This window comes from Trichoderma reesei (genome assembly GCF_000167675.1).
Source record: "Trichoderma reesei QM6a unplaced genomic scaffold TRIREscaffold_1, whole genome shotgun sequence".
NCBI classification, from domain to species: domain Eukaryota; kingdom Fungi; phylum Ascomycota; class Sordariomycetes; order Hypocreales; family Hypocreaceae; genus Trichoderma; species Trichoderma reesei.
Genome location: NW_006711148.1, coordinates 418943 through 446572, shown reverse-complemented (window position 1 = coordinate 446572; position 27630 = coordinate 418943). Strand labels below are relative to the sequence as shown.

Genomic DNA, 27630 nt, shown 5'->3' with positions numbered 1-27630 from the left:
TTTCATACTTCCAGACAGACAAGAGGCAGGTGCATTCATTGCGTTGGGCAGGCACAGGCACAGAGCAGGAAAGTCCGGCCCCTCAGCCCAAGCCAAGCGCGGAGAAATATGGAGCCAGGCACGAGATTTCAGCTCCAGTGCTAGAGCCCGATGGCCAGACTAGCACCTGGGGAAGGAGCGGGAAGGGAGCCACCGCCATTCCGCACCTCTACCGCCTCGTACTAGTCCGCCAACTTAATTCAACATCCATCATCTTACCAGGTTCGTGGACTTTCACATGGCACAGCATGCTTCTTTTCCCAGGCCGGCCAGTCGTGAGAGGCGCTGTATGTATCTCTGGATCAATACAGCCTTGATGGGCCATGGCATGGACCATGAACCATGAACCCTGCATCGCGCGCCATCCTTCAGCCACTCACCGCGTGCTGTGCGGTGCAAATGTGCAGCCAAGGTGCCACAAATGCCCGCGAAGCGTGGGGAAACGCAACAATGTCTCGTGCGACGAGACAGCCACGCGAAAACACAAAGAACCGCCCCCCCTCGCCTTCACCCTCTTATCCGATGCGACGTGCGGAGCTTCGAGAATCGCGCTGGTGCTCGTCATTGACTTGGACCTCGACCGAGCTGCTCAACCAACCACAGATACGGCCCAGCCTCGGCTGCTGCTTGCCGGCGCTGTTCGAGAGATTTTTCAAGCTCCTTTACACACCCCTGGTAGCCGAGCTGCGGCTACAACCCGGACAGATCAGATCCCCTGTGGTTGCGAGCAGGCCATCTGTGCCATGGCTGGATCTTCCAAGCCGTGTGGGTGCAGTCGAAGACGTGCTACGCTCACCGGTCCCCACTTCCAAGCAGTTCTGTCATGGCGAGCTTCCTGGTGTGGTTACACCTAGAGGTAGCTCTTTGGTTACTGACGGTGTTAGCTTCGAGTGCGTCTCGAGCCTGGCGTCAAGCCAATGGTCAAGCACCCGCCATACCGTTTGACAATGTGTCTCGTCTTACCTCGTCTCTGTCCCGGATGGTATCTTGGACGGGAAGCACTCACTTAAGGACCGAATGACGCCAATGGGCTATGACCCAGCGAGTTCTTCGACTCCCGATTCAAGCCAAGCCCTTTCTTCCAATAAGGCTGCGGAATAAAACAACCTCAACGTGGCCACCCTAGACAGACGGCATGTGTCTTGAGCTTGCCCTGCTGCGGGTTTTTCGATATGCAGGCCGCAGCGCATGTGACCCGCGGCCTATTATAAGCTGCAGTCGACAATGGTCTCTGTGGTACCATAGTACTGGCCTTGATATTGAGACGATTCTCATTGGTCTGCTCGCGCAGTTGGACACCAATCTTGTTCTGCCGCAACACTCGCCTGTACTGCGCACACTGACAGTCAGCTCCGTTGGGCGCGCTACGGCTCACTCTCTTGCCAGCCTGGCGGCGATGCCACTGTTGGGTTGCGTGTCTTCTCTCCACGCCAAACTCGGCCATACCTGGATTTCTCTTATCTTGTTGGCCCAGTCGGCGTTGATGGCTCCCGAGCTATGCATCATGCTGGAGCTCTTCTTTGTACACATCGCCTGAGCAGTTGGCTGCGCAATGACACATCAGGACCATCTCTATCTCGACAGGACGTGCCCGCTCTTTCGCAGCAGCTGTATGGTATGCCGGCCCGATCGGGGAAGCCCAGGCAACCTTTGCTTCAATGAGACGTTGAGGAATTAATTGGGCTTGCATCCCGACTAACTGACCCCCCTGGTTGTGCCCGCAACCCCTCAGTTGCCATTAAATACATACACTTTAGCACCGGGATCCATGACTTTCGCTTTCTCACCGAGTTCGCTTCTCCTCCTCCTTGGAAGAATTCACAGCTATCGTCGTTTAGCCTTGGGATCCAGCCACTTAGGCCATAGGCCAGCGCCTATGCACATCTCGGCAACACGCCCCCAGATTCTAGCCCGCGCTACCCATCATCCCTGCTTTACCACGGAGGAGATCCCTGGGGCTCGAGGATACAGCCGGCACCAACAGCGGCGGGCAGCACAACACAGCACAGCACAGCAACAGCAACAGCAACACCAGTGTCCCCGGAGCACGTCCATCACCGGTCACCAGCGTGGCGGCAGCACGAGACCGTCGCTCCTCGTGGACGAGTGTAGCCACCGCGGGTGGGCTTCGCAGGTCGGCGCCGCACCTGGGACTGGGCCTGCTTCGCCGACAGCCCAACGCTAGCTGGCTCCCTACTTACATGCCACCTCTGTCTCTGCCTCTCTCGCTCTCCGGTCAGGACCTGCTCCATACGAGCGCACGCTGGTGACGAGCCCTCGCCTTGGAGATTTGCGGTTCTCCCGTGTTCCCGCTCCTCCTCGGCGGCCCAGCATTTCGCTCCACCTATCGTTTGACATTGCGAAAGCCAACCAACTCTGCCCCCATCGATTGTTCTGGTGGCACCAGAGGAATTCCACCCCCTCCCCTGGCGTTGCTCAACTCTCCCGGTGTTTTGGTGCACAGCTTTGGTGTACCTTGTTGATACTGCCTTGTCTCTGGAGCTTAGTTGATACTTGACTCTCCACGTGCCAGTACCTTGGACTCTATTTCTGTTACTACGCCGCATCTGTCCAACACCCCCTTTCCATCTCCTGGCATCATGGTAAGCAGCCTTCCTCACTGCTCAACGGTAGCCTGCATTGATATATCTGCCTCCCCTTCCCGCCGTCTGATGTCTGAGTTTCCTGTCACGATTGCCTTTGATCTTCATGCTCTCTTTTCTCTTGCTTGCTCCCCTCCACCAGATCCCTTCCCCGTACGACATCGACTCAGCTTACCCGACGTACCACCCTCTTCCCTCCGACACCTTCCAACGGCACGACCAAGCTAACCTTTATACAGGCCCCGCGTCGTAAGAGAGTGAGGGCGCTGGGCACCTTTGATGTGCTATCGGTGCCTCCGCTGCCTCTGGCTCCTGCCGTGAATACGGGGTTTTCACATTTCGGCCCTGATGCTTCACAGCTCCTCGTAGGTCAAGCAACGGCGGCCCCCGACTTTTCTTTCGGTTACTCCCAACATCCATCCACATACACGTCAGGCTATTCATCAGGCCATTCATCAGGATACGGGCCTGCATATACATCTGGATACACACCAGGCAACGCACCGGGTTGCCCACTTGATTATTATCCTTCTGCTTGCCCTTCCGGCTCACATCCGTACTCCCAAAAGCGCAGACGGCTAGAAGGCTATTACCAGATGTCTCCTACAGACGAGTCGTCGTCATCTGACACTGGCTATCGGGAGAAACCGCCTGTGGCGAGTCAACATGATGATTCACAGGTCCTTGATGCAACGTCAATTATCCCGCGATGGGCACCTGCCTTGACTGAAGTTGCACCTTTGGGCTCCTCCTTGACTTGTATGGCAGAGTCCATTTCGGCTTGCTGTAATTTCGGATGGCAGCATCATACAGGTATGCAACAATTTCTCTGCCCGCTGACTTGTAACTTCTTGTTTGTGCCGAAGACGAACGACTAATGGCGTAAACTGCAGGATACCAGCCTCTCCCCGGTCCGACGGCAGTGGTGTATGACCCGCCTCAGCCGTTCACGATGGAAGTGGCACAACCCGTACTAGCTCAGACAGTGCAGTCTATGCAAGAACTTGTGCCTAGTGCTGAAGCACTCCCCCAAGCTGCGCCGCTACAGGATGATCAACTCGGCTTGAATCCCTTGCCCCTTGACGATTATCCTGTCCTCAGCCAACCGTCGCTGCAGCCTCTGATGCAACCAGCTCTAGAGCCATCTTCACTGCAAGAGCCGCCGCCCATGGAGAATGCGGGCAACGACCCTTATCTGCTTGACCAGATAGGCCATGAGTATTCCGATCAACTCCCTTCTTCGGAACTGTATGAATTCACGACGGCAACAACAGCAATGCCAATGCCATCTGTTGGTGAGAATCCGATAGATTCCGACCCCATTCTGCCGCTGCAGTATGATCCAACCCCCCTCGTGCCGCTGGTCCACCCTCCTTTGGTGACCATTGACATCACACCCTCGGAGACGTACAGTTGCTACAATGGTGCTACGGTGGTGCAGAATCCAGTCCAAGAGGTGCCACACGAAGATGGGGGAGATCCAGCGGCTCAGAGGCAAGAGCCGATTCAGGACAATCAGCCGCCCGCTCAGCGGAACGGCAAGCGTGGCCCGTTTCGAGACCAAAGTCTCCGAGAGCAAACGGCCCAAACAAGGAAGATGGGCTCCTGCATACGCTGCAGAATGCAACGCATACGTGTAAGTGATGAATCGCTGCCCCGGGGGACTTTGCCCCACTGCTGCGTAGCAGAGCAATACTCGGTGTGAGATACGATAAGCTAACCTGATGGGAAAACACCATTGCAGTGCGAGTTTAACTCGGATATTTTGGGTGGCAGTTGTTTGACATGTAAAAAGGTAGAGAATACAAAGGCCGCGCGACTACCCTGCCTTCGGTACAAGATCACCGACATGACTCTCTACAAGCCAGGCCAAGTCCCAGGTTACGAATGGACCCAAAGATGGAACAAGAACTCATCTGACCCCATTCAGCTCTGGGCTTCGCGCGAGGTCAAGGTCATCTACATATCTGTAGGCTTCTCAAACAGGTATATGCCACTGCAGGTGCGCAGATTTGTTCCACGGGACGGCGATAAGCTGGAGCGAACATGGGACTATCGGGGGGCCAAAAAGTCAGTCATCATTCCGCCATATGCATTGATTGACCTGGAAGCGGGTAAATCGGCATACACGCGGTACATCCGAGACTCCATGACCGACATATTCCGGAACATGCTTGGTGACAGCGAAAACCTCTTGTATAAGACGTACCTCCAAGCTTGGCACATGTGGAAGGACCCGGCAACGCCTCCCGAAACGTTTGATCTTCTCAACTGGACGCTTCGGCTGTGGATAGCAGTCCGCTTGTCAACCACGTCGGCGTTCATCGCCGGCAAGGAGAAGCTGGGCATGGCCACCGACATTCTGGACGAGACCAGTCCCAATCCTGGGAAGATCCCGCTGCCCCCTGTCTTGGGCGCGCAAATGGATATGATACTGATCCAGCACATTCAGACCAAACTTCGGCATGAGCTTTTAGACAACCTCCAGAAAGTCATGCTCAAGAATAAGCCGTCAAGCTGGCTGGTGACGTACCTGGTAGCATTCATCCTCCTCCACAACGTCGCTCTTATCACGAAGCACGATGCGAGCTATGCTCGCAAACACGGCATGAATGTGAGTTTGTCCCACTGGAGGAGTTGAAGGGAACAGATGCCGGCAACAGCCAGCCATATCGGAGTCGACGGTCTTTCCGAACAGTTTGCCTTTCCCGATATATCGTGCTAACTGTATCTACCCTGCAGCGTCGGTTTGCTCGAGAAGCCAAGGTACAAGAGTATCACCTGGGTGAGTCTCGGCCCCCCTGCTTGGCGTCGTGCACGCACAAACTGACAAATTGTGCCTGTCTGACGGGCGTGGTGGTACAGGAGCGAACATTATCCTGGCCCATTTCCACTACTGCAACAAGGGCGTGGCTCCCTTCTCGGACGACTGCGACGATCAAGATCTGCGAACCTTGGCGCATCTTGATGAGGATAAGATCCAGTTTGTTCGGGCGACCAGGGCATACGTCCAACGGCACAGTAAGTTCCCGAATATTACCACCTTGTTGTCGGCGAACCAGATTCCCGGACTCGCGCTAATCCATGCATGACTGTGATTGCCAGAGCGAGATTGGGAGCAAATCCGCGCTAGAGGGGAAGTTGAGAATGATTTCTTCTTCGTGAGTCAACTGTTTGACGAGAAATGGCATCCTAGGACTACTGTCTAGCAGTAAACTTTACATTTGAAAGTTGCAAGCTCTTTCTTTTTACATTCGATCGCCCCGGGTGAGAGAGAGAAATGAAGGCGGCCGTAACGTCCTTCGAGGCGGTGAGGTTGTGGCACTGCCTGTGTGAAGTGCTGTAAAGTTGGTTTGGATGAAGGACAGGCTGCAGGCTGCAGGTACCCCAAGTGCTGGGTGGGATTGGCTCTGGCAGCATGCCGACCATGATGTCTACGGGTCTTTGTTCCACGGTGGCAATGCGCAATAGTACAAGTAGTGGCTTCTACCGGCCAGGGGCATACGTACCTTACCGGCACTCTGCCAGGGATCGAAGGCACCTTACCTTGCCTGTTTGCTAGTCGGGATACCCCGTACGCTAGAGGGGACTGCACAGCTGTTGCGCAGGCCGAGGCGGTCATGGGGTGTTCCTACCCCTGTCCAGTAAGAGGTACGAAGTCGAGTGGAATGCAGATGAAGATGGTACTCACATCGACGACGGGCAAGAAACACACTAGGATGTATCGAGGATCTTGTCTCTTCTCTCACCGCTATCGCCGATGGACTATTGCGGAATCGGTGAGGCTGTTGTGACGTGGAGCAAATGGCCCATGCGAAGCAATTACAAGGTTGATGTTTGGGGTTTGCATCAGCCTTCATCCAATGATTGAAGGCCACTGCGAGCATTCCTATATAATTCGGCCACCTCTGTTTGCCGATTGCGACTCGTTCCTAGCAAAGATTTTGAGAAAGAAGCACAGTTCATGGGTCCATATCGGCGACATACCTCGCAAGACGCAGACTCCCGTCCAGACTGGTGGAAGCAACTCCATCGACTGGATAGCAGCATCGGCTCGGGTCATTGACACATAGCAAGTTTTAGACCGCTAGTTGCAAGCAGCGGGAGAAGGGAGAAAGAGCTGCTTTGATTTGCCTTGTGTGTGGACTCCTGATCGCTTTTCCTCAACTGACGATGACCTACAAGCAAGCTGAGGAACCTGGCAAGGAAAAAGCAAAAAAAAGAAGCCGGGGCCAAAAATGAGGGGGGAGAGAAGATGAGAGCTCCCTTGCCATGAAAAGAAAAGTCAAAGGAAAAGCAAATAGAAAGAGGAATCAGGAAGAAAGAAAAAGAAAATAAGCAATAGAGGCGACGAAGCGGAAGAGGCAGATGACAGGCCATCTCGTACTCGGACCTCTGGAGCACGCTATACTGGCCGGTTGTCTCGCGGGCTCCTCCCCCCTACCACCTGTCTCAAAGCAAATTCGGCTTGATCACTGCTCCAGCCAAGGCGCGAAGGGACCAAATGCAAGGACAAACGATTGCCAGAGGCACTAAATAAAGGTGATGGTGGCTGGACAGCTGCCGGCCACGGCGCTGGACAAGGAAGGGATGTGGGAATCGGACAGCAGCGTCTGTATGACCCCGGAAACGGCCCGGGAGCGGGAGTGAAATCCCGAGGCGCCATGTACCTGGTAGACGATTGTGTAGGCATCTCGGATACGATTGTCGTTGCTTTTTCCTCCAAGGCAGCTTGCATCATGGTCAGTCCTGGTAGTCGGTTTCAGTAGCCTCAGCTACGTGATTGACTGCTCGGGCACCCGCGAGATGAAACATGGCTACGGTATTTACGGTAGGAATCAAGACAAGGCGGCAGTACTGTCGTACGTCTAGATCATCATCATGCCCTTTGTGTCTCCAACTTATAAGTACCAAGTGCCTATCGCTCTTGCCTCTCTTTCCACTCTTTCCTCATCAGCAGCTGTTTCTCACCGACTGGCTTTCCACAGAATTCTCTAGCCATATATATACTCTACCCTCGAAAAAACTCTTCGTCTTCCAGCTCTTCTCACAGACTTGTCCTCTCCTCCATATCTTCCACGCTCTCTTCTGACCGTTTGAGTCTTGCCATTCTTTGCCCCCATACACATCTCCAACTCCACCACCAACAGCCAGCAACTCACCCGTCTTCGTTCGTTCGCAATGGCTTCTCCCGCAGCCGGTCCTGTCGTCAACTCGACGCTTGTTGCTCCTCACCATGAGCTCAAGCAGCCTTATGCTCCGGCGGAGATGCCGAGTCTGCCCAACGGCTTCCCTGCTGTCTTGTCTTCGCCCTTGGCTTGGACGGGGCAGCAATTTGCTCGCCAGTCGGACTATATCCACCACCTGGATGCAGACGAGATTCGCGAGATTGATGCCGCTCTCAAGTACTTCAAGGGTGAGAGCCGACTGCCACTGACACTATTGGTTCGCTACCACTGTTCCAGACCTTGCATACTGACCGAGTGACAGCCCTGGAGCTGGATGGAGATCTGGCCACCCCTGACAATTTCCCGCTTCCCACTGTTGGCCAGAATGTACTGAGCCGCATGCGCAACGACATCTACCAAGGCAAGGGATTCGCTGTGCTGCGAGGGCTCGACTCCAGCAAATACTCTGTTGAAGACATGACGACAATTTATCTCGGAGTCCAAGCACACATTGCCAATCGTTTCGGCCGCCAGGACAAGAAGGGCAACATGCTGGGTAAGAAAGAGAGCGGCTCGAGTCCAAATCACACGGGTGGACTAACAACCTTCTTTAGTTCACATCATTGCCGACGACTCTTCCAAGCAAAGGGCTGAGCACCACCGTCATTCGACCTCGCCGATTGTAAGTCACTCGCAACATGTACCCCGGTCTCCGCAGATGACTGACGCAAGTGTAAATGACTAGACTTTCCACAACGAGGAGGCTGGCGACATCATCAGCTGGCTGACGAGAAACGCGGCCAAGACTGGAGGCAAATGCATCATCGCGTCGACTTACACCGTCTACAATGTGCTGGCTGCCACCCGTCCGGACCTGATCCGCACGCTGGCTCGTTCTGACTGGCCTTTCGCTCTGTGAGTTGACTCGAGACTCGAATGATGCCACTGGCCAAGACAAGAGCTAACCAAACGATGTCTCACTCTAGTCCCAAGTTCCAATGCCGCCCCATCTTCTTCCACCATGATGGGAATCTGATTACCAACTTCGGCAGAGCCGCTCTCATGGGGAGTGCCAGCCATGCCCGGCCCGCCCACCTGCCAACGCTCACTGCCGCTCAGGTGGAGGCCTTGGACGCCATCCAGGACATTGCCGAAGCGACCAAGTTTGAGTTCACCACCCAGCCGGGCGACATCCATTTCATCAACAACCTGGCAATCCTCCACCGACGCGAGGGCTTTGTCAACGGCTCGGAGGCCAGTCAGCGCAGGCACCTTGTTCGCATGCGACTCCGCGATGACGAGATGGGATGGAGCATCCCTCTTGACCTGGAGGACGAGTGGAACAAGGCCTTTGGCAACGCCGGAACCCGTGTGTGGCACCTGGAGCCCATGCCTTCTGGCTACTTTCCTCTGCGGTCCCAGCCCAACTAGAGTGGAAAGCCATCAACTGACTGGTCAAAGGGCATTGGCGTTGTTCCCCAAACCAGGGATTTCACGAGATACACGGAGTGGTGAGAACCGGGGGTTTGAGGCGAGAGCCACTAATGGACGGGGAAAGGCTTCCTCCCCCTTTGACGTATACATTCTTTTTTCAGTCCGCCGGACGCAACTGCATAAAGGCCGGCGTTCTTTGGCGAGCGAAAAGAAAAAAGAAAAAGCAACAAAAAAAAAAAACTATAGACCGGGGTTTGTTTTCCTTGCTTCACTTTGATCAAAATTATATAGATAGACGGATGGGGATCAGTCTCCACCAAGAATGCGCTCACGCCGGCACGAAAGGTAGAACGGCATAGATTAGAACTAGTTAGATTGGTCCAAAATGACAGTGTGTTTATACTTAGTATTCGATTGGTCTTTTTCTTTTCTGTTTCTTTTGTTTCCTTTTCCGTGAGAACATTTGGTGACTAGAGTCGTGGGCTGGAGATTGGTTGCGGACAAGGGGGGTGATATTATCGAGGCAAACAGCAAACAGGCCCATGACGAACCGATCAGGGCGATCTATTGCTTCACCATGCACGATTCCAGATGCAACTCCCTGCACGGTAGATGATGAAGAAGATGATCCTCCCCAGCCTGACCAGCATCATGCTCAGCAGCAATTTGCGGCCTCCATGGGCTTTCCCCCCCCCCCCCCCCCCCCTTCGATTAGCGACGGGAGTGAGCGTGTCATTTGATGGGAGGTTGAGAGTGGAGCACATCACCTTTTTTGCTTTTTTCTTACCAGGTATAGTCTGAACCAAGCCATTGGGATGCCGAGACACATTTGCAGTCAACTCTTTTGGTGATTGGGTCACGAGACTGGGATGGATGGTACTACTACTATGTAGTGGTAAGGGTATTGATTCAGCCGCTTTTGCAGGGGTGTTGTTGCGTGTTGGTTGGGTTGACGATACCCTGGCTTTTTGCGTGTTTGACGTTGCCAGAAGAGGTAATGCATGTAGTGATAGCGTATTGTATATACCAGGTAGGCATATACCTAAGTATAGGTATGTAGGTATAGACGTATACATGTATGTAGGTATGTATGTATAAGTGATTGAGTGTGTGAGTGATGATACTACGAGTACTATGGCGGTCATGATGTCTCATGCCGACTTCTGCACTTGATTCAGATCAATATGGGCTATGCGGGGCCTTGGCTGCTTGGCTACCTATATCTGATGGACCAGGCCAGTGGGGTGGGCCGGGTTACACAGGCGTTAGCTTAGACGCGGCAGGCGTCTTTCTTGGTCTAGATGATGGGGAGCACAGATGCAGGGCGAGGACGAAGAAAAGACAAGAAAAATACTACTGAAAGAAAAGGAAACGAGTTGCATGTGATTGTAACAAATGTCTTGGGTCGGGATGCGGTGGCTTGTTGTTGTTTTCTCTTGGTACTACTTGACTGGGTAATGTATTGATGTATTTACGTGTAAGCGGGTTGCTAGCAGTAGGACATATCACGCTTCGTATAGAGGGCTGAACACTAGTAGTAGGACTCATGAGGCGAAAGTAAAGGGGGGTAAAGTAAGAAAAAGAAAAGAAAAAGGAAAAAAAAAAAAAAAAAAGATAGTAATAAAAAGAAAGAATAAAAGGGAGAAGATGAGAGAAAAGGAAGGGTGTAGTTGTATTGGGAGGCTGGATGGAGGGGGCTGTGGATGGTTCTGGTAGGCGATGCGCGGTAACGAGGGAATGAAAAAAAAAAAAAAAAAAAAAAAAAAAGAAATTGGGATTGGATGCAGAATACCTTGTGCTACGTGTGACAGCGCGGCGGCGGCGTTTAGGTGATGTTACACGGGCGTCTCTTTCTCTGTGTTTCTGTCTCAGATTTTCTTTTTCTATTCAATTTTTTTTTCCTGCTGGGTGTCTGACTCGGTGTCTCTCTTTCTTTCCCCCCTCCCTTGCAGTAGGCGATCAGTGTTGTGTTGAGGCTGGCAAACCGTCCCGTGTGCTCGGCTCTACTAGTACTACTAGCAGGAGGCACATGAGGTAGCTTTTGTTTTTTATGACAAGTCGCCAGCATCGGGAGCGGCAGTGCTGGTACATAATACTACTAGTAGTAGTAGCAGCAGGACTCAATGATGTGCTCACTAGTAGATGCTTTGTGGCAGATTACTTGATGCATGTCCCGGACCTTGCTGCCGGTGACAGCCCAGGTGATGAGACAGCCAGACTGAGCGAGGTACTAACAGACAGATGGGGAGGGGAAGAGAGAGATAGAGAGAGAGAGAGATCTAGGGATGGCGATCGGATAATGGCTGGGGGAACGGGGGATCGGATGACGCTTCTTTGGTGTAAGTAGTAATTACTAAGGGAGGGCATATCCTGCGAGACATGGGTTGATGGGTTGATGGGTGCGTCATGGCTGCAGGTTGTAGCTTCAGAGGAGACGGTAGGTTGGTTTGCAGAGTGGTGACATGCAGTACCCGACTAATGACTGGGAATATGATGAGAAAGAGAGAAACCGTTTGGTATCTGGCACCTATAGATGTAAGTTGTGTAAAGCAAGGCACTGTAAAGCACGAGTATGCATTGGATAGAATGCCATGAGACGGAGGCATACATACATACATAGGGTGACCCAAGCATCCGTGATATCAAAAGGCAACCCTCACACAGGCGCCATGCAAGTGTACCCTCCCCCCCCCTGGACACACACACACACACACACGCAGGCGGGAAAGAAAGAATCCGATGCCAAGTTCCGATGCAAAGGGCAGTTTCTCGATGCCCGAGCGATTCGATGCTCGTCACGATCGCGAGTCTAAAAAGGGTCCATGTCTCACGTCCAGGGGGGGGCTCAACCCAAATGTGGTCACCTCGCTTGTTGCCCAGAAAAGGAAGCCATCGTCGTCGAGCTGCTGCGGTCCATCAAGGTTCATACCTACTTAGGTACCTACATGCATGCCGAGAAATCCATTCTGGGATTGAAACCCCCCCTTGTTAGTGGTACAGTGTCGCTACTGTGGACCCGAAACGGCGGGTTGCTTCCCCGTCAGACTTGCTTAGCGGGCTACAGCGTCCACTAAGAACTCCCTTTCTTCAGGGTGCTTCCGCTGAGAAACCGGAGGACGAGGACCCGAGAAATACAGTGTCATATATCCAAGAACCCACTGTACGTCCCTTCTTCCCTGCCAGGGGCACAAGTACCATCTCCATACAGCTCCAGGGGACGAGATACATCGCCCCCCTTGCTTATGCGTGGGGCCTTTTGTCTCAGTTAATGGGCAGCAGCTTGTCTTCAGCTCGCAGCTCCATCCCTACCCTTCTGCCATCTTCCCAACCTCATCTCTCATCAGCAACATCACGGGCATATCATTCATCGCCTCGGGGGATCCAGGCATCAGCCGCTTTTGCCCTGGCAGCGAATCGGACCCGGCAGAGGCCACACGCTGCGTTTGGGGTGGGCGCCTGATAGAAGGAGGCGGGTCGCATCATTGATCGCATCGCGTCGCCATCGCCATCGAATCGAGGCGCATCTTGCATCACAGCACATCGTATCGCATCGCATCGCATCTCACCGTTCCCGCCAGACTAGGTAGCTTGAGGCAAGGGGCTGGGGTAGCAGGGACGAATAGAGACGCGATACGAGAGCATCCAATTGCCACTACCAGTAAGTACACAGGCCCCATCATGGACGGGCATCAGCCGCAGCGTCACGGGCTGAGACGCGCGTCTTGTGATCCCTTTCATCTTGTCTCCTTCTCCTTCTGCCTCTTCCAGCCTGCTGGTGTCTTGGCCTCCGTGCTAATTGATTGGCTCGCCAGGCAGAAGCTGTCGAACGCACACCGGCCACGGAACTGGCCCTATCCGAGACTCGACATCCATCTTAGTAGTAGTATCAATCGCCATGCCCGCCTCACAGCCTATCAGCAAGCCTGCCCGCGGCGACACCTCAGACTACCGGCCGGTTCACCAAGACGACAGGCAGGACGACTCGCAAGATGGCACCGAGGAGGAGGGAGTCGTGTCCCCAGCCTACCTGCCGCCGCGCCGGTCGCGGGCCGATCGCCGGTACCGCACCACGATCCTCGTCCTCGTCGTGGCGCTCGTCATCCTGCTGGCGACCAACCTATACCTGTCGCTGCCGTACCTGATCTACGGCTCCGGCCCCGGCCCCGGCTCGTGTCCGCCGCCCAGCAAGGTGCCCCAGTATTTCCAGACATCGCCGGAGCTGTGGGCCGGCCCGACGGCCACCGGCCGCGCCGCCTTCATGGCCCAGACGAGGACCTTTGATCCCACCGCGACCTTTGTGCCCAACGAGCCGCTGCAGACGGCCATCCCCGTCGAGGGCATGAAGCCCGGCAACGACACCATCTTCAAGATGATGGGCTACCTGTCCCCTTACTTTCCCTCGCCGGGCTTTGGTGTTGACGAGTACCCGCTGCCCTCTGGGGCCGAAATCGTCCAGGTCCAGATGCTGTCGCGCCATGGTGCCCGCTATCCTACCTCTGGCGTCGGCGTCACCAAATTTGCGCAGCGCATTGCCAATGCCTCGGACAAGTTTTATCCCAAGGGGCCGCTGAGCTTTCTCAAGGATTGGGAGTACAACCTTGGATCTGAGATTCTGGTGCCCAAGGGCCGTGAGGAGTTGTACAACTCGGGTAAGCTGACCTCCACCCCCGTTGCGGCATCATCATCAAGGTCCCCGTGTGCTTGTACCCCTGAGTAGAGCCTAATTCATACTGACATCTGCGTAGGTGTGCTCCACAGCTACATGTATGGCAGGCTGTATAATCCCAAGAGCAAGATTATTGTTCGCACGACTGTAAGCTCGTTGATATCCCGTTGAAAAAAAACTGGCTACGTAAACTAACAGCTCTTCTAGACACAAGATCGCATGCTCAAGTCAGCGGAGAACTGGATGGCTGGCTTCTTTGGACTTGAATGGTGAGTGTTGTAGTTCGACCCCTCCACGAGCCTTGATTGACAAGTCTCAGGACAAACAACGCGACGATAGAAGTCATCATTGAGTCCCACGGCTTCAACAACTCTCTAGCAGGTGCTCTTAACTGTCCGAACTCGAACTCCAAACATTCAGCCGACGAGGCCAAAGAGAAGTGGATCAATACCTACCTCAAAGACGGTATGCTTCTTCTTTCCATTACGGCCCTTTTATCGTACTACCCCTTTCGAGGATGTCGAGGTGCTGACTTAGAATAGCTGTCCCCCGCTTCCAAGCGATGACGGAGGGTTTCGAGTGGACCGTTGATGATGTCTACAATGCCCAAACTCTGTGCCCTTATGAGACTGTGGCATACGGTTACAGCATGTTCTGCGACCTGTTCACCTACGAGGAATGGCAAGGCTTTGGCTATTCCATCGACGTGTGGTTCTCAGGGGGCAATGCCTTTCACAGCCCTGTTGGGGTATGTATACATCTCGCCCATAGTCGCACGTTCCAATCCAATCAAGCTCAAAACGCTAATTATACGCGATGTTCAGAGAGCAACCGGCATTGGATACCAGCAAGAGGTCCTTGCCCGGCTGAAGAATCACACCCTCGGCTACTCGGGCTCTCAAATCAACGTCACCCTGGACAACAACACCGAGACCTTCCCGCTGAACCAGAGCCTCTACTTTGACTTTTCCCACGATACCAACATCATCTCAGTCCTCACCGCATTCGGACTGCGCCAGTTCGCCGAAGACCTCCCAGCCGACCGATACCCCGGCGCCCACAACTTCACCGTCTCGCACCTCACCCCCTTTGGCGCCCGCCTCGACATTGAAATCATCAAGACGCCGAAGCCCCTCTCGCCCAACCGCGACGGCTACCTCCGCGGCGAGGAGCAAAAGTACGTGCACTTTATCCTCAACCAGCGCACCATTCCGCTGGGCCTGAGCTTCCCAGAGTGCGACGCCAGTCGCAAGGACGGCTGGTGCGAGTACGAGACGTTTGTCAAGATACAGGAGGGCATGTCTGCCAAGGCGAGCTACGATTACGCTTGCTTTGGGGACTATCCAAAGGAGCCTTATGGCGTAATCACCGATGGTGTCCCGAAATGAGAGGGAGAAATTTGATAGCAAAGAAGAGCGGATGATTTATATCGACATTTGATTCCAACACCACATACACACCCAAAAACACACATTTCATCAAATTTGCAAGGTAGGCAGGCAATCAGGCAATCTATGACATGGCGCTCAGGGAAATTTGGCTCAATCTGAATTTTTATTCTTTTTACTTTTCGCTTGCGTCGAAACGCGTCTTATTTGTTTCTCGAAAGTCTGTTATTGCCAATGTATTCGTCGCATCCGTACACCTTCGTGAGAGAGAGAGAGAGGTACAGTTTGTGCTCATGTATAGGAGACTCTAGATTCAGAAGCCTACAGATCCAGGGAGAATACACGGATAGTATGAGTATGAGTATATAATTGCAAATGCAGGGAAATACAATTGCTGGTCGACACATCATCGTTCCTCAAGATTCAACAAAACCAATACATTGATCAAACTGACAAAAGGGGGCACAAAATGCATGATTCAAGCTCAAATATATCGTATTCATTCAAGTTCATCCACACGCTGGTATCTAAGACTTTACGCTCTATCAAGCCATGCCATCCCCCCAATCCAAGGGATCAAACGCCCAAAACGCCCGCTCCACCCACAGCCCAGTATCGTATCAATAAACGTTTTAAAAGAGATAAGAAAAGTACAATGCCGCAATGCAAAGTCGGAATTGCGAACAGCAAGAATAGACAAGAACAGGGAACGGCTTTTTGTATAACCCCCCCGAAATGAGTAAAGAGAAAGAAACACATGAGAAACATGTTTAGTCGCGCTTCTCAGAGCTCTGGCTGCCCTCTGATCTCTCGGAGCTTTCGGATCGCTCCCTGCCATCGCCAAAGGCAGACGCAGCCTTCTTCTCTTCGGTTGTGTCAGCCACGCTTGCAGAGCGGGCCATGTCGGCGTGCTCCTGGATGCCGTGCAGAGGCTCGATCATGACTGTGGCTTCGTGCGCAGGCTCCTCGCGCTGGGGGCTCCAAGCCAAAAAGTCGCGTCGAACTTCGACGTAGTCGTATGAGAACTCGCCGTGCTGGTCGTCGTCCATGCCGAGAAGTTCGGCTTCTTCCGAGGCGCGCAGCTTGAGTCCGGGGACGAGATCGATAATCTTGGCAATGATGGCGGACATGACAAAGGCGTAGGCAGAAGCCGAGACAATAGCAGCAATCTGCCATCCGATAATGACATAGTTGCCGTCGACAAAGCCACCGGTGGCGCCGCTGTTGACTCCGTCGAGACCGATGATGCTGCCGCTCGCGAAAAAGGCGTTGAAGATGAGGCCGACCATGCCTCCGATGCCGTGCTCGGCGAAGACGTCGAGAGAGTCGTCGATGCGAATCAGGAACTTGACTAGAGAGTAGAATTTTGTTAGAAAACCCCTGGTCTTTCAAACCGAATCATAATGAGAGGCTGGTGGGAGCTTACTCTTGGTGCTAAAGTTACAGCAGACACCAGCAACGACACCCAAGATGATGCTGGCCCACGGAGTAATGAAACCAGAAGCCGGAGTAGCAGCAACCAGACCCGAGATGGTACCTGAGCACCAACCGACCATGGACCACTTCTTGGCAAGACGAAAATCAAGGAGACACCAAGTCATGGCGGCGAACATGGCGGTGAGACACGAGTTCCAGCAGGCCATGACGGCTCGGAGGTTGGCTCCAAAGGCAGATCCTCCGTTGAATCCCAGCCATCCGAACCACAGAAGAACGGTGCCGAGGGTGATGAGGGAGATGTTGTGAGGCCGGAAGTTCATCATCATCTTCTCGTTTCGGCGGCCAAGGACCCAGGAATAGGCGAGGGCCGAGACTCCGGATCCGATCTCGACGGGGACACCGCCGGCATAGTCGAGGACGCCGTTCTTGAATGCCCAGCCGTTGGCGTTCCACACCCAGTAGGCCAGGGGGCAGTAGACGAGAGTGGCCCAGAAGAAGCAGAAGACCATGCTCGGGACGACCCGGCCACGTTCGGCAACGGCTCCGACAGTCAGGCAGGCGGTAACTGCGCAGAACATCATCTGGTAGAAGGAGTAGAGGAGGGCCGGGATCAGGGGAGAGCCGACCGATGGCGTAGCCAAGACCCTCTGGAGACCAAAGTGGTTGAGGTTGCCGATGTACGAGTTGGACGAGGTCGAGCTGAAGGCTAAGGAGTAGCCCCAAAAGTACCACTGGAAGACGATGACACTAAAGGACATGAGGGTGACCCAGAGCATGGACAGGGCCGACTTTCGACGAGCGAGACCCGAGTAGAGAAAGGAGACGCCGGGCACCATGAGAAGCACCATGCAGGCGCTCACGAGGATGAAGGCCTGGTCTCCGGACTGATACCATTGGTTCAGGTTCTCGGTTCCTGAAGCAAAGGCTTGTCAGTTTCTCGCGCCCGTTTCATCAGTGCGGTAATGACTTGCATATTGGGCGAGTTGAAAAGATGGGGAAGCGTGTGCTACATGGCCATGGGGTCGAGGCAAGGCTACGATGGTTTACATACTGGCATCACCGCCCAGGGAGCCTGTCCCGTTGAACACGGTCGGTGCCCCTAGGTGGGCGTAAGACATGGTGGGCTAAGCGAAATCTGGGGAAGTCGTCGAGTAGAAGTCGGAGAAAGCAGCCACGAGGACTAGGAGAGCGAGTGGTAATACGGCGCGGAGGTCAGACGAGGCGAGGAGAAGTTGGAAGACTGGTCGGATGCCGGCACAGCCAAGGCGAGGTTCCGGGAGGCAGAGGCACAGCGAAGTGTTCTGATAAGGTTGCAGAAGTAAGATGCCTCGTTGGGTTTCGACCAAGAGATAAGACGTGCAGGAAAGGAGGAGAGATGGAAGGAAGGAGAGAACAATGGCAGCAGACGAGGGGACGAGATAGGAAGATGGACGGAAGAGGATGAGGAGGGCAGGGAGATAACAGACAGGCTTAGATCCGTGGTATATAGCAAGACACCATCGCCGTGAATCGTCTCCAGGCAGGCTCCGATTTCGACAGCACGGCGACAAACCGGGTGCAATAGCAGCTGGGGCCACTGTCAAGGACCGCCACGCCTCTTGTTTCTCTCCTCCATCAATCAGCCCAGCGCCGTGGCCCTTGCAACAAAGAGCCAGAGCCAATTACCCCAGACAGGGCCGCCTGAGGCCAGAGATAAGACACCGGGGGTGGGCCATCTGGTGTTGCCTGTTTCCCAGAGCAGAGCGTGAGCGACAGATTGGCATCGTCTCGGAGAGGCCTTTTGGGGGGGTGTGGCCACAGGGATCCGGGGCGTGGCTTTTGGTGTTGTGCTATCTCATCTCACTGCTCGTTATCTCGGGGCGAGGGCTGTGGATGTTGGGGCTAAGGGCTTAGTTCGAAGCGCGGCGCGAATCCGCATGGCTGGCATGGAGGCGAGAAGCCGTAGATAAAGTAGGAGCGACAGTTGAGCAGTTGAAGCCTGTGATTGTTGATATGGAGCGAGTTAAGATGATGGATGAAGGTTTGATGGAGAGAAGAAGAGGTTTTCAGTTTGTAGTTTCTCTCTCTCCTTCCTCTCTTTTTGGCTCTTAGTAAGGTAGGTAAGTAGGGCTCTGCATTACTTAAGGTAATCGGCGATTTCGAGGAAAGAGCAAGACACAATCTTGGGTCAATGGTGGAAAGAGCCGCGGATTCTCAGCTAGGTACCTAGGTACCACACACAATAGAAAGTACCAAAGTTCCTACCTCGTAATACAGGGCGCAGAGTACAACATACAGATAGGTTCTGTACATGGCGCTTCGTCCCTGAATGCCCCGTGAGATACGGGTGAGATGAGAGATAAGGTAGGGCGTGTATAATCCACGGTACGTACGACAAACGACAACAGGCAGGCCAGAGATACGGTCATCGAAATCAGGCGGTACGGTCCCGGCAGGTATCTTTTCTGCATGCCGACCGATAACGCTAGGCGGTAATGGCTCTAGCGCGGGACAACAATAGAACATGCAAGTGCGGCGTAGATTGCCGGGTTGGCCAAGTCACGGCGGAGTATCGGTGAGGCCGCAAACAGGGGGTGCCTGTTGTTCCATGGCTGGCGAACTTTTCAGTTGTTTGGGCTGAAGCCGGATAAGCTCGTGCATGTCCAATCAGCCGTCCCTGAACATTTTCGTCGGGCTTCTTTCTTCTGTGTCTATCAACTATCATTAAGTCTCGTCTAGTATCGCTGAAGCCAATCTGTCATGAGATTTCAGGAACGACAGCCAGGTTGAAACATGCTACTATGTACTTGTACGACAACTCGGGGCTTTTCCTCGCCGTTGATCGGCCTGAAGCCCGAAACACAGGACCAGAACCCAAGACAGCCGAGCCGACAAGCCGAGCAAAGGGACGAAGAATTACTAGAATACTTCTCTTCTTCCTTGCATCTGCGAGGTAAATACTCGTACTCTTGCACTTCCCACCACATGCAGCAGCAACAAGGGACTGACTGCATGGAAGCACCTCGGCATGTACCTACAGCTACCTCTCGATAGCCCCGTATCTTCAGTTTCCAAGTGCTGAACAGAAGAAACTGCTCGTACCAGCTCCGTAGTAGTAGTACCAGTCAGTATATAACCTTACCGCTTTGCTCCCCCCCCCCCCCCCCCCGTATTAGTCCATGCCGTCACTCCATCATGTAAATGCTGATAAGCCCACTCTTCGGGGGCGGGAGCGGCATGGTTGGGGCTTGTCCAGTGGGGGCAGCGAACAGCCGCGCCCTTTTGCTTACTTTTGCCTGGCTTCTGACTGCGTCTCCTCGCGTGCCTGACTGGAGTCTTGGGCCCCGGCTTTCGGTGATACAAGCACAAGCAGTAACAGTAGGCAGACAACAATGGGCTCCGTTACCGCATTCTCGCCTGTCAGGAAGGGGTTCCGGCCGGTTCGGGCGTCCGCCATCGACGTTAGTCGAGTGTCAAGAGAGCTGGCATTATCCACCAACTGCCATGCTAAAAAGCATCAATGTGGCGTCAAGCCATCGCCTACACAGGCCGAGCGTGCTGCCACCATGTTTACAGATTGAGAAGGCGATGAGCCGCGGATTGTGCGTTTCACCACATCGCGTATGACAACTCTATCGAGGGGAGAAGTGTTACCGATGCTGCGGCCACGGGATGAGCATGCCTAAATCAAGAGGGAAGGATGAAGAAAACCCCAAAGGGAGAGAGGCAGAGAGGGAGAGGGGAAGGGAGAGGGACAATAATCTCCAGCTGATCTTTGCAGAGCCAAACCCCCCATTTTCTCATCCATAATATCACCACTACGTATGAGGACACAACAGAGCAACACTTCATGTGCACGTAAAGAATGGAAACCGGAACCCAGAAGCACAATAAGAGATTCGAGTCAACAGTTAGATAGTATTACCCCAGTCCAATATCCTCTCTCTTCCGCCCCCGCCTCCTCATTCCCCCCCATATCATCGATCCCGCGCGTCCGGACAAAGCTCTCGATCCTCGGTTACCCGTTAACGCATCGGCCCCCTGTTTCAGGAATCCAAAGAAGCCACTGCCTTATTAGCCGTGCAAATCTCATATAGAAAGCAGTTAAGAAGCACATGAAAGATTGCCCATCATCTCGGCGGCGCGGGTTTCAATTCAAGCATGGAAACGTCGAGCCCCATGTTCCGTTATCAGGCGACAGCCCGGCCAATCACGGGCCCGCTTGCTCATTACGTTTGGGAAACCCCGATTTGGCGATTTGCGGAGCCGACCCAAGAAGCCAAGACAGCAGCCCGCGTCAACAATCGCCCGGATCGCCGTCCATGAGCCGCCTTGGCAGTTTTTCCTGTTTTTGTTCTTACAGGAGCAAGAAGTAGCATTACTTGCATTTGCTGGAGCATCATGACATACACTCGAAGATGTCATGGCAAATGGCAGATCATCTCTACCAGAAGACAGACCAGAGAGTCGCCTAGAAACTCGCCCAGATCAGCTATCATGATGCCCAAGCGAAAGGTACCACCATAATGACTGACTTGCGGTTGGTTAGAACTGGAATCTTAAGGCTAACGTGACTAATGCCACATACTTCCAATTGTGTCTCGTAGATGAAATTCCATGACTGACCTTGTTGAGAATAGTGTATTTGTAACTATATTGGCAAGCAGCCATGGTAGCAAGGAAGTAAGCAAGGTTAGATCCAGAAGTAAAGCTCCTCCGGGGGCGGCTCATTGGTATACTAGTGCTTAAACAATTCGATAAGAAGGCTTTAAGTGAGAACATGACTTCAGTTCACATGTCTGGCTGGCCTATTTTCTTTCTCAAACCTGGCTCAAATTATCAGCTTGGAGTATTCTTCAAAAAGGGATTGTGTCCTTGTGTTAACAAAGTTTCTTTAACCTGAGTATCAAAAATCAATCTGGCCTGGATGCAACTACATCGGTTGATAAGGCTCACCTTGATCTAGAAGTATTATCCTGAAGTTAAATGCTTCCATCTACAATCGCTCCAGGTAGCCTGGTTACATAAAGCCAAACTTTCATCAAACAGCGTTAAATCACCGTGCTTATCAGCGTAGCAGCTTTCTTGTCCTGATGAATCTTTAGCGGAACATGAGGTTGTTACGGGTGTGTTGGAGCTCTCTACCTATGAATAAACAAAGAAAAGTTCGCTTCTGCCAAGGCCATGACCACTCGTAAGGGCACCAGATATTGGCGTTTGTCCTTCAAAATCTTCATCAAGCTGATGCTGACCTGCACTTCTGCCAGGTAAATGACTCTCTCTCTCTCTCTCTCGGTCAAAGCTTTGGACATCAAGCCTCGGTCATCATGGCTGCTCTAGAAGAGGCAATTGGGCTGGATTGAAGAGGCTGAGACCTGCGGACGTCACCAGAATTCACACAGGTTGACTTACCGCTTGGCAATTGGAAGACTACTGCAATTCAAAGGTCATCAGCGTCGGGTAGGCATCAAGTACGCTACAGAACAATGTAGTGCCACTCATCATGCACAGGAAGCTGGGCTTGATTTCCAAGCTTGCCAATGGTGGAAGGCATCTGCTGAATGTGCTATACTACATGTCCTCAACCTGCTGAGATGAACCCCCAGACAGACATTCGCACGGGCCGTTACCTGCCTTGAGTTCCAACCTACAGTACTCAAAGGGGTATGTTGGGTATATACGGTATGAGTCAGGGTAACGATGGTACGAGGTGGGATAAATGACGAAGCATACATTCCTAAGATACATGAGCCTCACTCAAGAGTAGCAATAGGGGGCCTCGAGCAGACCTCAATCCTCTTCGGCTACTACTCAAGACACACAACCTCCAACAGTCATTTCCCATCCAAGAGCACTACATCTGGCAATATGGCAGCCCCCAAGAAACGGCTGCCTAGCGAACGCTGGACATCATACGACGACTGGAACTACGGCGGAATGAAACAGCGTCTCCAGACCTTCATGTCCTCCATCAACAAAGCAGCAATAACAGAACACGCCTCAGCCGTCCTCGATGCACCCACGTCCATGAGCAAGCCCTTTTCCGCCGGTCAGCACTGGTGCTGCTTCGAGCTCGTCGCTGCCGATGATGAATCCCGCTTCCTCATCGCCCGAGTCCGACTACCAAAACATCCAGAAAGCAGCATCAGCGCCCCTGATGAAGCAGACGAGTACCTCATTCAATGCGAGGTTGCGACAATGAAGTTGCTGCATGCAAAAGTCACCGCAGTTCCAATACCCAGACTCTACGCCTATGAAGCGCCAGGGTCAGCAAGGGCCATTGCCGCAGGCGCTGCGTACATGCTCATCGAGGGCTTCCATGGCAATTCCCTGCAAGACGTCAATCTCAACATCTACAATCTTCCCGTGAGCCCTCGCCATCCCCCTCCTCTTGCGGGGTTAAGATGCTAAACCCCCTCCTGAAAAGATCTCGACGCAGGAGCACATCTTCGCACAATGGACGACGTTACAAGCCCAACTTGCAGCCTTGACGTTTCCGAAAATCGGCTCCATCTCGCATTTCTCACAGGAGACCGGTCCCGTCATTGGCCCCATGGCCACATCTTGGCTGGAACATCTTCCCAGTCCCGGCCCATTCGATTCTGCATGGGAATACTTTGCCGCCGTGGCGGAAGGCTTCGTGGCCGAAGCACTTCAAAACAAGCGATCCGCTGAGGAGGACGAGAGCGAGAGCGGCTATACGAATCGGTTTGCTATTCTTGGCCCGCTTGTCTTTCAAAGTATCGTGCGCGACACAGACATCTACAGAGGTGACCAACGGCCCTTCTTCCCTTTCATTCACATGGACATGGGCACTCAGAATCTCCTCGTCGACGATAATTACAATTTCATTGCTGTAATCGATTGGGAGTTTGCCCAGTCTGCCCCCTGGCAAGTCTTTCACTACCCTATGCCCATTGCAATCACCACCTCAGACACCACGATTGCGCAGAGACTTCATGATGGGGGGCATTTGGCGCATCGTAATGTGTCGAGGCAGGTTGGTGCGAGGTTACTCTATAGACAACAATTTCAAGAGGCTGAACGAGGCCTTGAAGAGAAAGGTAACTCTCTCAAGTGCTCGATTGCCGATGTATTGGAGAGCAAAGCCTCTCGAATATACGGGCTTGTCGAAAAGATTAGTTCCTTCAAAGGGATGGAAGAGGAACTTACATATGAATTAGTGAGGCTGGGCTATGGGCTCAAGGGCTTGGAAGCAGAACAGCTCATCAAAAAGGTAGAAGCAGATTTCAAGGCTGAAAACCCGGACTACTTCCAATGAAACATTGGATGGGGAACAGCTTCTTCTGCCGTACGTTGGTACAGCCAAAAAACAGTGCAAGAGAGCATGCAAGATTAGCCCAGCTACGGGCAATTTCAGTCATGATTGATGATATCAAACTGGCTCAGAAAATGCAAAGCCGTCCCGTTTGCTCCTCTCTCGTAATCTCATACGTCAAGATGTCGTGATTTCGATAATGCAGCATCAGCCTATACCTCTTCGGCGCCGTCGCTCGTCCTGCCACACCATCACGGCCACCCATGCCATCGTCGTCCTGCACCGGCCCAACCGCCAGCCCGTGCAACGGCCGCAACACCTGTCGATGCGCCTGCTCGTCCGACAATCGAGGCAGGACGCACTCTACCCGAAGCCCGTGATGCCACATGCCCGCCGCCGTCTTTGCTGCAATCGGCGTCTTGAGCTTCGTTGGAGTAACCAGGAGAACTCGGCCGATGGGCGATCCTACCACGACCAGAGACAGCTCTGGCACATGAAACATCAGGCTCAGGCGGCTAGTTGCGCGGAAGTAGGGCCGGATACTTCGCTCCTGGAAGCAACCGAGCGTGAGCGCGTCGGGACACAAGACGCCAATCTCCCTGTGGCCGGTTTCGTAGGGGCCCCGGAGACTCCGAAGTTCTAGATCCTTTTCGAATGTGCGGATGAAGTGATATCGTTTGGTCAACTTCTTGAGGCGCTCCTCCACTGGCGGTCCAACATTGTCATTGAACTCGATCGGCCGCCTGAGAAACTCGAGGAGTTGCGGCGTGGACCGTGGAACGGCCTGAATCTTGCCGCTATGCGGAAAGAAAGCCATGTCGAGTCGAACTGGAGGCGAGCTGAGGTGTCTGTGGCTCCGCTGCCCAAACACCATTGGGTCAGAATTCATCTTACTTTCAGAAATAGGGCCCGGGCTGTCTTGGTTCTGTGAGCCCTGAGGTTGGGTTGACGCTGGATTGGGAGTATCCGGGATTGAGATGGCCTCCTGGAACTCCTGTACAGCATAAGCTAGCTGTCCAAGTGCTATGTCTAGATCCTGCAGCGCTTGCTGGAATTGCTGTCCCACCGGTGGTGTCGGAAAGAGGGTTGCACTGCCGCCCTGGTCTGCGGCAATAACTTCGGGGTTTCCCTGAGCAACAATAACTTCTTCAGCCTCTTCGGCCTCTTCTTCCAATGCCTCGTCATCGTTGTCCTGTCCATCTTCTACTTCATTATCCGCACCCTCCTCTTCTTCATCCTCCTCCTCTTCTTCATCATCGTCATCATCATCATCCTCGTCTTCTTCTTCTTCTTCTTCTTCGTCTTCCTCCCCGAGCACATGCGATATGTCTTCAGACGCTTCAGATTCGCCGTCGCTATCGTCGCTTTGGCCGCCCTCGAGCATATCATTGGCGGCAACCGTCTCGCCTACGAGAAATTGTAAAGACTCGTCATGCGACATGTTCAGGATGTTGCGGTAAAACTGACCGGCCCTGCCGCCCAGCGTGGGAGGGGGGCATGGGTTGTCCGGGATGGCTGCGAGGCACTCGGCCACATTCACCATCGGCTGCGGACACCCCGACCCAGGCTGGAAGACGTTGAGCGCCTGCTCGGGAAGCCCGAGCATCTCGTCGATGGTGTCGACTGGCACGAAGCTTTCTTCGGAAAGAGCCATGACTCCCCAACCCCTGGGAAGAGGACGAAGCCCTCGTCAGCATCTCGCTTCACTCTGGTCGTTGCAATCTGGAGACGACTTGCGTACCTTGAGGATGCTGGCCAAAACTCTTCGCTTTGCAATATGAGATGCCTAGACGGAGGCACTTGCGTGACAGGTTGAAACATTTGCCATATATCTGCCATCCACATGACCCCCTTGATATCTATCGCGCACACCTTCTCAGCCTGGCCATCCGCACTGTCAACGAAGCAGATGTTGGGAATGTTGGACGCGTGGCTCCCGAGAGCCACAACAATCCTCCAGTTCCGGGCTCTCCGGGGCACGCTCGGCCTGGTACTGTCGTTGCTCTTGCAGCAGTCGCAGAATTCGCGTACGTCTTTTGACTTCTTCTGACAGGTGGAAAGCGCAAACGCAAAGACCGTCACCTCGTAACGATTCGTGCTCACGGCAATCAGCCGGGACTTGCGATGTATGGCCAGGCCCCAGGCCGTCTGGCCGACATTCTCGTGGAAGAAGAGCCTCGGGGGGCGACTGGGGCACCCTCGCTGGGACGCCTTCTGAGTCCGAGATGCCAAGGCCGCAATCTCCCTGACATAGTACGCAACCACATCTCCATCGTCGTAGCAAGCCACCAGAATCTCCTCTTTCCCAAGGTATCCGGTAATGATGTGATTGATGGTATGCGGAGTGATGGGATCGATGCAGCCGCCAATGGAAATCGCCTCTTGACTCGGGGGAGCATATATCTGCAGGTCCGGATGTCGGGGTATCGTCTGTTTCGGTATGCTTCGGGGGACATAGACAAAGATGTGGCCTTGGTAGGCGACAAAGTAGAGCTAAGTTCGGATTCCTCGTTAGCCGGTGCCATTGTTCGCAGAAAGCGACTCTCCCAACCCATGCGCACATACATTGTAAGCCTGCGACAGCGCAGTCAAGTTGTTCCGATAGCCCTGCATGCTCGGGACCAGCCGGTAGATGGAATCCTGCGAATGCCCGTCATCCTGTCCATCGATATTCGGCCAATTGAACGGCGCCTCCATGCCCTCCGGGTTCATTCCCAACGCCGTTCGTTCTCGATCTCGAATCGCGCCCTTGGCATCATTGCCAAACTATCGTTTCGTCGGTCCATCACATGTCAGCCATTCCGACTCTCTAACCCTACAGCGGCGCGCAGTTCTCCGGACCGCATCTCCGTAACAGACGAGCCCCAATGGAAGACTTACTCTATCGGTCGCTGTCTGCACATAGCATCTCCCCACGGAAACGGTGCGGAAGCTAGGGGCCGGCAATTTGCTCGAATGGCGATCCATGGCGGTTGAGTGGGAGAGAGCCTCGCCGGTGCGGGCGGACTGCGCGATCTCGCAACATATAAATAAGCGAGCGGCGGCGACAGATGAATTGTTGACGATGCAATTGAAAGACTGAGTCTTGACCCAAATCTGCCAGAGAGACGTTTGTTGGATTCCTAATTGCAAGTTACAGAGCAAAAAGAGACGGTGGGGGGAGACAAAACGTTGAAGCTCTTCGAGGACCAGAAGCCACTGAGTGATACTGCGGCTGCAACCCCACAGTTAAGCGATGTCAGGTCACTGTGCTACTTTTATCGATAAAGCACCGTAAACCCACGATGGCGTCACTGACATCCGAGAGCCCTCTTCCAATATCAAACAAGGACGCAGCAGCTCAATCAATCCTATTGACTGATATTCAAGTAAGGCGTTGGTATACTGAATTGTAAGAGAGAGTGGTATATATATGTATATATATACAAGTTGTCGCTACAGAGCCTTCCATCCTCATTCATGCTCAAAACCCCGAATCAACGCCTTCAAGTGCAGTCGCGCATATTCTCGTCAAAGTACTATGGCAGGGCACCTTGGGTATAACATCCAGATAAAACTCCAGCCCAGTAGGAGTCAATCGCACACAGAAAAAAAGAAAAACAAATGGTAGCATGAGAATCAATACTCATAGCATCCC

At 53.4% G+C, this 27630-nt stretch overlaps 6 protein-coding genes across 6 annotated transcripts; 4 read left to right on the top strand and 2 right to left on the bottom strand.

Moving 5' to 3' along the window:
- Nucleotides 1-4491: 4491 nt before the first annotated feature.
- Nucleotides 4492-6762, top strand: TRIREDRAFT_119576 (uncharacterized protein; the record flags this gene model as incomplete). The annotated part of the gene is made up of 4 exons (XM_006961493.1): nt 4492-5256; nt 5385-5427; nt 5508-5663; nt 5748-6762. The coding sequence occupies 4 exons, from the start codon at nt 4492-4494 to the stop codon at nt 5849-5851; spliced, it is 1068 nt and encodes a 355-aa protein (XP_006961555.1). The 3' UTR covers nt 5852-6762.
- A 1148-nt stretch (nt 6763-7910) lies between these two features.
- On the top strand, nt 7911-9241 carry TRIREDRAFT_54352 (uncharacterized protein; the record flags this gene model as incomplete). Its single annotated transcript, XM_006961492.1, has 5 exons — nt 7911-8058; nt 8133-8366; nt 8425-8492; nt 8556-8725; nt 8797-9241. 5 exons carry the CDS (start codon nt 7911-7913, stop codon nt 9239-9241), a joined length of 1065 nt encoding a protein of 354 aa, XP_006961554.1.
- Nucleotides 9242-13119: 3878 nt separating this feature from the next.
- TRIREDRAFT_73604 (histidine acid phosphatase-like protein) lies at nt 13120-15388 on the top strand. Its single transcript, XM_006961491.1, has 6 exons — nt 13120-13893; nt 13990-14057; nt 14118-14179; nt 14230-14375; nt 14453-14658; nt 14735-15388. The coding sequence occupies exons 1-6, from the start codon at nt 13140-13142 to the stop codon at nt 15296-15298; spliced, it is 1800 nt and encodes a 599-aa protein (XP_006961553.1). The 5' UTR covers nt 13120-13139; the 3' UTR covers nt 15299-15388.
- A 462-nt stretch (nt 15389-15850) lies between these two features.
- On the bottom strand, nt 15851-17853 carry TRIREDRAFT_43671 (ammonium permease; the record flags this gene model as incomplete). The annotated part of the gene is made up of 3 exons (XM_006960999.1): nt 15851-16649; nt 16725-17648; nt 17787-17853. The coding sequence occupies 3 exons, from the start codon at nt 17851-17853 to the stop codon at nt 16069-16071; spliced, it is 1572 nt and encodes a 523-aa protein (XP_006961061.1). The 3' UTR covers nt 15851-16068.
- Nucleotides 17854-22582: 4729 nt separating this feature from the next.
- TRIREDRAFT_54089 (uncharacterized protein) lies at nt 22583-23996 on the top strand (the record flags this gene model as incomplete). Its single annotated transcript, XM_006961490.1, has 2 exons — nt 22583-23080; nt 23142-23996. The coding sequence occupies 2 exons, from the start codon at nt 22583-22585 to the stop codon at nt 23994-23996; spliced, it is 1353 nt and encodes a 450-aa protein (XP_006961552.1).
- Nucleotides 23997-24205: 209 nt separating this feature from the next.
- On the bottom strand, nt 24206-26960 carry TRIREDRAFT_102476 (uncharacterized protein; the record flags this gene model as incomplete). The annotated part of the gene is made up of 5 exons (XM_006961088.1): nt 24206-24233; nt 24356-25627; nt 25735-26486; nt 26559-26759; nt 26874-26960. The coding sequence occupies 5 exons, from the start codon at nt 26958-26960 to the stop codon at nt 24206-24208; spliced, it is 2340 nt and encodes a 779-aa protein (XP_006961150.1).
- Nucleotides 26961-27630: the final 670 nt, after the last annotated feature.